Raw genomic sequence first — 9,017 nt, 5'->3', positions numbered from 1 at the left:
CATTGGAGGCTGCACTGAGGATGTTACCAAGCATGGTAACGAAACGTCTGCAAAACAACAAACCAGCTCAGCCAGCCAATCAACCTCAATAATGCCCTCTATACGTAAATTCTTACTACAAAAGGAAACATCTTTTTGTAGCCACCCTGTCAAGACCCCTAAGAAAGGTCTGTTTCAATAAGGTCGCCTCTCATTCTTCTAAATTCCGATGAGTAAAGGCCCAACATACTCAACTTCTTCTTATAAGACAGTCCTTCCATACCTGGTATCAGCCCAGTGAGCTAACTCTGGTCGGTGCCCAACACCAATCTAGCCTTCTCTAGATAAGAGGTCAAAGACTGATCGCAATAAGAGAGATGTAATAAATTTTGGATCACTACCTGAACCAGGAGCTATCTAACACAGGATCAATCATATTAAAGATTTAAAGGACCCTAAACAGTTCATGGCTTTGTGGCTGTGGTATGACTAGAGCCTTGTATAGTGTTAGCAAAACGTCCCTACTTTTATACTCCATTCCCTTTGAAATAAAGGGAAGGCAAATGGACAGTTGCCTATCACCCACTGAACTTGGATGCTAGCTTTTTGTGATTCCCTGTGCCTCTTTCATTACTTACTGTATCTGCACACTAATGTTTTGGAATTCATATACGAGGCAATCTAGATCCCTCTGACCTGCAGAGTACAATAGTCTTTCTCCATTTAAATATTATTCTGCTGTTTTAGTCTTCCAGTCAAAGTGGAAAACTTCACACATTTTCACATTATACTCCAACTGCCAATGTTTGCCCACTCAACCTGTCTAATATGTCAATGCAAATTGTATCCTCACAAATTGGTTTCCCATTTCTGCATTATCTGCAATACATTTGGTCCCTTCATCCAGGCCATTAATATAGATTTAAACAGTATGAGGATCTGAGTGCCCTGTTCGTATGGCTCCTTCCCATCCCTCTTAGATCTAATGCTGTGCCCTTTGCAAAATTTGTGACTGTGTTAAATATTTTAGTCTTTTGGTCATTTTACTTGTTAGCACCTTGATCGTCTCCCACATGAACTTTCCAATCACAATTTCATGCCAGACTTGGAAAACCAAAATATTCTTTGGAACTCCAACTTGTTTTTGTTCTTTCATGAGTTTATGGAATAATGAGAGTGTAAATGAAGGTGGTAAATGTGAAAGCTGAACAGTGGGGTGGTGAGAAACAAGAAAACTGAAGATGCTGGAATCCAATGTAAACCAACAGGAGGCTGGAAGAACACAAAACTGGTGTCCTGAAGAGGGTAATACCTGAAACGTTGACTTTTCCTTTCCTCCAGATGCTGCCTGGTTTGCTGTGCTCTTCCAGCCTCCTGTCAGTAAGATGTGGTGGCAATGACACTTGGCTAGTAGTCTAGTAGCCCAGGCTAATGGTCTGAGAGCATGGGTTCAAATCCCACCACTGCAACTGGTGGAAGACAACCCCAATCAATAAGATCTGCAATTCAAGTGTAGTCTCAGTATTGGTGATTGTGAAGACCTATCTGGTTCATTAATGCCTCTTTCAGGAAGGAAATCTGCCATCCTGAACTGGTCAGATCTACACATGGTTCCAGACCCACAGAAATGCCATTGACCATTTACTGCCCTCTGAAATAGCCAAGTGAGCCACTCAGCTCAAGGATAATTAGGGATCACCCTCATCCCATAGAAGAATAAAGAAATGGTGGCAATGAATAAAACAAATCAGACATTGGGGATGCATTAAATGGTCAAAATAATGAGATAACCTTGTCACCTTATAAATCGTTGGTGCAAACACACAGTTTAGGTGAAGTTGTTGACTTACTCGCCGAGCTGGCTGGTTGTAGTTCAGACGTTTTGTCACTATGCTGGATAAAATCAGCAGTGCGGCCTCCAATGAAGCGATATTGTTCCATTCTGCTTAGTATTTATATGATCCGGGCTGCTGAGGTGTCATTTCAGGTTCTTTTTTGTAAGGGTTTGTATATGGGATCTAATTCCGCATGTTTATTGATAGCATTATGGATGGAGAACAGAGTTTAGGTTGCCATGCTTCCCAGAGGGATATTGCTGCTATTGAAGGATACAGAGGAGAGCAACAGAGTGACTGAGGAAATGGAGAGACTGAATTCTGAGAATCAATTCTATAAACTGGACAGATTTATCATTTGGAGAGAGAACATTGAGAGGGTGATATCACTTCAGTTTTACAGAATCTGAAGGTACTTGAAAATATTTACTGTGGGGGTTTGTTTCTTCTTGTCTAGAAAAATGGACATGGCCCACATTTGAAGGGGTAAATTCAAAAGGAATCTGTGAAAACAATATTCTATCGAGCCATTGGGAGGCTTAAAACATCATAAAACGATTAGACAGAACCAAAAATGCTTTTATGAAATGGAAATCATGTTGGACAACTTTCATGTGTACTTTTAGGATGAAAAGAACAGGGTAGACAAAGGAGAACCAGTGGATGGATTACATTTGGATTTACAAAAGGTATTCAAGAAGGTGTGACAAAGAGGCAAGGGAAGGCTCTTGAGAGGATACCAAGGAGGTATATCAGACTGGCCCCAGGGATTTGAGCTGTAACGTCAGATGGGGGGAGTTGTGTTTGTTCTCTCTGGAGTAAAGGAGTTTGAGTGGAGCTGCTCCCATTAGTTGGTTGTACAAAAACAAGTAGACACAGATTTAAAATTATTGATGAATAGGACTGACTGAATGAGTCTATTGAGAAATAGCACAGACTCAATGGATTGAATGGCTTTCTTCTATGCCATAATTACTCTGTGGCTCGAGGAGTCGTCAGTATGTGGCACACGCTTCTAAGGGAAATGTGGAAGCTGCCAGTATTGATTCAGCCAAATGTTCGATTATTTTGAAATACAGTACACAGAAATTTGAGAGATGACATGCTTTGGTGAAAGCAGTGACGTTTTAAAATTCAACTGCAACTGCACCCGGTCATCAATAAAACTTACCAATTGTCTCTAATGACATAATCTTGCCATCAACGGTTGGGATTGGTGTGGGTGATGGAAATCCTTTCTCACTCAAAAATATCATGGCTTGTGTTTGTGCTTCAATCAAATCAGCGTCTTCACTGTCGACAGTGTTCGTCACTTTGAGGACGTAGCTCTGATTGTGATCTCTAGTTGCCTGGGTCTCAGACACCAGGATGTGGAAGTTCTGGTCATCGTAACTGGGCATTGGTTGGACACTGGAGACCTTCAGACCATATAACCGCTCAGCCAACTCAACAACCTGGGCCTCAGTCAGCGCGGGTTTGATGAGAACAGGTTTCTCTGAGGAGGACATCTGAGAAACATCAAATTAACAAAGCAAATTAAATAAGGGAATGGAATTCACTGACAGATGGTGATAAATGATATGTTTTTCATGCCACACAAGAACTAAGCATTGACCACTTCTGAAGTAGAATCTAACTGTTGACATTCAATGGTTTTATCATCACTGAATCCCCCAATGTCAAAATCTGGGGGTTACCATTTACCAGAATCTAGACTGGACAAGCTATATAAATACAGTGACTAGAAGAGCAGATCATAGGCTAGGAATATTGCATTGAGTAGCTCATCTCCTGACTCCCCAATGCCTGTCCACAAGGCACATATCAGGACTGTGATTTAATACCCTCCACACTTCGATTGGAACTGGCAGGAGGTGGTTTTCCCATATATCTAGTGCCTTTGACCTTCTAGATGGTAGTTGTCATGCGTTTGGAAGGTGCTGTCTAAGGATCTTTGGTGAACTTCCACAATGCACCTTGTAGATGGTACACAGCTGCTACTGAGTATCAGTGGTGAGGGAAGAGAATGTTGAAGGTGATGAATGAGGTACCAATCTAGTGGCTACTTTGTCCTAGACAGTGTCATGCATGTTGAGAGTTGTTGGAGCTGCACTTATCCAGGTAAGTGGACAGTATTCCATTACACTCCTCACTTTTGCCTTGTGGACAGGCTTTGGGGAGTCAGGCATGTTACTTGCTGCAGTACTCCTAGCGTCTGACCTGTAGCCACTGTATTTATAATCGAATCTCTACACAGAGGCACCATTCAGCCCATCGAATCAGCACCAACCCTCCAAAGAGCATCCCATCCCCACACCCTGACCCCATAAACCCTGTATTTGCAACAGTTAACCTACCTAGCCTGCACATCCCTGGACACTATGGACAATTTAACATGGCCAACCTACCTAACCTGCACATCTTTGGATCGTGGGAGGAAACTGGAGCACACAGCGGAAACCCACACAGGCTCATTATTAAAAACTCAAGTAACTTTGGAAACGATATGAGCAACGTTTTTAAGAGGTAAGAGACGAGGTTGTTTGATTTAATTACAATAAAAGCAGTTTCAGGTCCGATATGACTCTTCTTCATTTTAAGTATTCAAGAGGCCATTGGATGATTATTTGAATGGAAATAACATGCAGGAGTGTGGGGAAAGGGCTGGAGATTGGCACTAGATAACGATGCTTGTCTGAAGAACAAGTGCATGCACAATGGGCCAAATGACCTCCTTCTGCTCCACAACACTTCTGTGACTCTGTTTCTCTCTCCAGAGATACTGCCAGACCTGAGTTTCTCTAGTGTTTTCTGTTTTTATTCTCCCAATATCACTACTGTATAGACATCTACCATTAAGAGCACAGTTGGAAATGGAAAATTTAAACATAAAATGTACTTTTAATCATGAAGGACAGATGCTGCTGGTCACACCATTATTTAAAAAAAAAAAATCGATCTTTATCATATCATCTGAGAACTTAAATAAGAACCTGCTCCTTCATGAGGTCCACAATGGAAGACAAGAGATACTGACAGAAAAATGTACAGTTGCAGGAAGAGCGGGGAAGAGAGAAATAGAAAAAGCAAAAAAAAACAGCCACAGAGGGAGAAATTCAATTCAAAAGGACGATGACATCAATGCATTATGAAGGCAAAGTCTGTATTAAAAAGAGCTGCATTTGGATACGCTCCATAAGTGGAGGGAAAAATAGTTGTGTTGATCAGTTAATGTTGAAGTGATACCACTTTTTTCATGTAGGAAATGTGACAACCAATATGCACACAGCAAGATCCCACAGCCAGGCAATCTGTTTTATTAATGTATAAAGATAACATTGGGGCTAATGTGTAGAAGGAGGAAAGCTGTCAGTTTGTTGACTATTAAATTCTTTTTAGGTTAATCAACCGAAAATCTTTTTAAAAATTCTCAGGTGGGAAGAAACCCTCTAAACTGTGGGTTCTTTCAAGCTTCCTGTCTTATCTGTAAAGCATGTTTCTTCAGTCAGACTCACAGCTACTGGTTAAAGGGTGGTCTTTCAGTGAGTGACCCTTGCAATTCAGTGCACTGGAGATCGAGATTAATTAGAGCTCAAACTGGAAAAGCTTCCTCATCAAGAATTTGTTGTGTGTGCACTTGCTTCAGAAACAGTTGATGAAAATTCATCAGTGTGTGGTAATTTTATATCTTTAACTGGGAGATCAGATCTATTTACTTCTTTGTATATACTGTAGATACAGCAGTAGCATGCATTCCCATTTGTTCTCTCGTTAATGCTGTGATTTATTCCAAACACTGGAATTCATTTCTTCAGCAATTGACATTCCTTTCCTTTCAAATCCTCCTTCTGTGCTCACAGCAACTCCAGCAGCAGTGATGTCATTCCAACAGATGCTGCCAGACCTGCGGAGTTTCACCAGCAATTTCTGTTTTTGTTCCCAGATCTTTAGTCCGAGGTTCTAGATTACTAGCTCAGTGACATTACTGCTGCATCATAGCCTCCGCACTGAGCACAAAGAAGTTGTTGGTCCTAAGATCACAGAATGCCAATGTGTAAAGAAACCATTTGGTCCATCAAGTCTGCACAGGCCCATGGCTAATCTACCTAACACTGTAGACAAGGAAAGAACATGCAAAGTCCACACAGGTTCCTAGCACTGTGAGGGAACGTGGCTGTCCACCGAGCCACTGTGCTGTCCTGTTGGAGATTGTCCTGCCAAAGAAAGAGATTGAGTTCTCCCACCATCACAGTGAAACTTAACATGGAGTATTTCATGGGGAACGTGACCACATCCACAAAATATTGCACCAGAAACCAGGACATTAGAATATTCCCGATTATCGGCAGTGCTAGGCTGCCAGTTGCTCCACAGGGAGGGAGCTGCTCTCCTCTCCCAAGATGCCTGCTCGCCTCGCTTCCCATTCCACCACTTTCTGTCTACCATTCAGCCTTGGTGGCACTCTTGGCCCAGCCTGAGGTGCTGTGCTCAATTAGGCCCTCAAGGCCCAGAACCAACCAGGTAGATGTGAAAAGGCTGTTTCCCTTGTGGGAGAGTCTGGGACCAGAAGACATCATCTCAGGGTAAGGGCTTATATATTTAAAACTGAGATGAAGAAGAATTTCTTCTCTCAGGGGGTAGTGAATCCATGGATTTCTTTACCACAGAAAACTGCCATGGATTGGTCGTTTAAGTATATTTGAGGCAGAGATAGACAGAGTTTTCATCAGTAAAGGAACTTGAGTCCTGTGGAGAAAAGGCTAGAAAGTAGAGTTGAGGATTATCAGATGAGCCATGATCTCATTGAATGGCATTGAATGGGCTGAATGATCTACATCAGCTCCTACATCTTTTGGTCTAACAACCTGGTCCACCATCCGGAGAACTCTCAATGAAAGGTCATCAGCCTTCATCTTCCAGAAACTAAGGGAATGGCACGGTAGCTCAGTGGTTAGCCCTGCTGCCTCACAGCACCTTTCATCAACTGTCTGTGTGAAGTCTGTATGTTCTCCTAGTGTCTGCCTGAGTTTGTTCGGGTTTCCTGCACAGTCCAAAGATGTGTAGTTTACATGGGTTGGCCATGCTAAATTGCCTATAGTGTCCAATGATGTGCAGGCTAGGTGGTTTATCCATGGGAAATCTCGGGATAGAGTGTTATGGGGGGGATATCTGGGTGGGATTCCCTTCAAAGGGTTGATATGGACTTGATAAGCCATATGGCCCGCCTCCAAATTGTAGGAATTCGACGATTCTAAGAATGCAGTGGGGTGAACGCGTATGTTCTCTGAGAGCATGGTGATTTTCCCAATTGGATAAATTTATTCCTGCATCTGGACCTGCTGTTGATATTAACCTGTGTCAAGAAGAGAGGGCGAGAGTATGGCGAGATGGTGGCTGTGTCAAGAAGGATAATGATAGTGGGATCATTGGTAAGTAGGTGCTGAGGGGGTTATCTGACTGCATACAGCATTGTATGATGAGCTGCTTTCAGAACTCAGGAAGATGGGGCTATGCTGGTCACTGCCTCTTCTTGCTGCCTGTGTTCAGGCTATTCACTCAGGGTTGCTGCTGTGGTAGGAAACTAGTCCTGCCTGTGGTCACAACCAGGGCCACAGTGAGGGAGGGCAAGACTACTTTCCTGGTAAATACTCCAGGGTCACAAGACAACAGGCAGTGAATTGCACCTTGCAATTGGAGATGCCTGTCACAAGGGCAAAACCTCATACCTTCTTGAATTAAGGATAAAATACTGCAGATGCTGGAAATTTGAAACAAACACAGAAAGTATTGGAGAAACTCAGCAGGTCTGGCAGTATCTTCAGAGAGAGAAACAGCATTAATGCTTGGAGTCTGATAAGACTCTTCTTCAGAAGCATATGAAATACTTTGGTAACACTGCAATTCACCTCATTAAAATGTACAGCTTCCTATTTTACAACAGATGCCAAACAAGATATATTTGAGGATGCTGAATGTGGAGGTCAAAACAGGTATCCAGCAACTTCAGCTCATCACTGGCTATGAGCAGCCTCCAAGTTACTGAGCACCAAACAGAGCACACTCCACGGGGGCACCAGCTAACACAGCAGGCAGGGGTTTTGCCCCATCATGTCCAGGGGCTGCTCAGTGAAGTTCAGAGTCTGGAGTCAGTACAATATTCAGGGGGGTCCGTGCAATATTCAGTGAGGAGGATACACATTGGGGGAAAAGGAGGGAGAAGAAACACAGGCATTTGCAGAGGTGGGGTCAAGGACGGGGACGGGAATGAGCTTCAGGTGTATGGGGTTATGCAGAGCAACATTTGGGGGCAGGCTGGGCTACGGGAGGGAGAATTTAGTGACCATGCCCACCATCCACCGGGAGACCATAAAGGACCAGGGAGAATCATTAGAATGTAGTGTCAGGGCTCAGGGCACAGGGAGGACAGTTGGGAGGTGAAGTTTAATATGATGGGTCTCCACACGTTGGGAATGGTGAACCGGGCTGTCAGAGGAGTAGGAGATAAAAGGGGGCATGCAGGCTCATTGTGGAGGGTGGGGATAAAACTGGTGAGCAGGTGGATTGTATCCACTGTGAGCCGTGTTCCCTGCCATCACTTGGCCATTCTCTAGATATGAAATACAACCAAAAAATGACAGAGACAAAGTTTTCTGGATGCTCAGACAACGAAGGGGCGAAAGCAAGAGTCAGCAATTTGCAACCTGCAGCTACAGTTCATTTCCTTACCTATTTGCAATGAGCGCAGAGTGGAGGAGCTTAGACTTCAAATGCTGGTCAAAGGTAGATTTAGCAGGCCTTTTGTGCTTACGAACCACACATTGTTGTCATCTCAGTAGCAACAAATTAGTGCAGATGCTGGAATCTGTACTAAAGACAAACAAATGCTGGAAGTGACAGCAGGTAAGGCAGCATCCATGGAGAGAGAGCAAGTTAATGATTAGCATCTAGATGACTCTTCATCAGAGCCGAAGCAAAATGTGTAAGGGCAGCATTTATGCAATAGTTGTGGGGGTGGTGGAGCACTGAGGAAGAAAATATGTTGATAGTTTAGATTAAGTGATTGCAATGTGAGAATGACAGAACGACGGTGTGTCTAACTGCCAGACTTGAAAAAACAAAACAGTCCCACTGAAGTCGAGGGGAGGTGAGAGAAGACATGGTGACAGAGAATATAATAAGCAAAGCTAAAAGAAAGGGAAGGAA

The 9,017-nt window shown here is 43.2% G+C and overlaps 1 protein-coding gene across 1 annotated transcript in view; it reads right to left on the bottom strand.

Annotated features, from left to right (window-relative positions):
• The window catches only part of LOC109925457 (hydroxylysine kinase-like), a 33,044-nt gene extending 24,416 nt beyond the window's left edge, over positions 1–8,628 (bottom strand). The window contains exons 1-2 of the mRNA XM_048617158.1: positions 8,541–8,628; positions 2,986–3,322 (exon numbers count right to left, since the gene is read on the bottom strand). Of these exons, the coding sequence (XP_048473115.1) occupies positions 2,986–3,322 (337 nt within the window). The 5' untranslated portion in view covers positions 8,541–8,628. The remainder of the gene's footprint in view (positions 1–2,985; positions 3,323–8,540) is intronic.
• Between the last annotated feature and the right edge of the window lie 389 nt (positions 8,629–9,017).

This window comes from Rhincodon typus, chromosome 36 (genome assembly GCF_021869965.1).
Source record: "Rhincodon typus isolate 14 chromosome 36, sRhiTyp1.1, whole genome shotgun sequence".
Taxonomy (NCBI): Eukaryota; Metazoa; Chordata; class Chondrichthyes; order Orectolobiformes; family Rhincodontidae; genus Rhincodon; species Rhincodon typus.
Note: the sequence above shows the minus strand (reverse complement) of the source record. Positions and strands in the feature narration are given on the sequence as shown.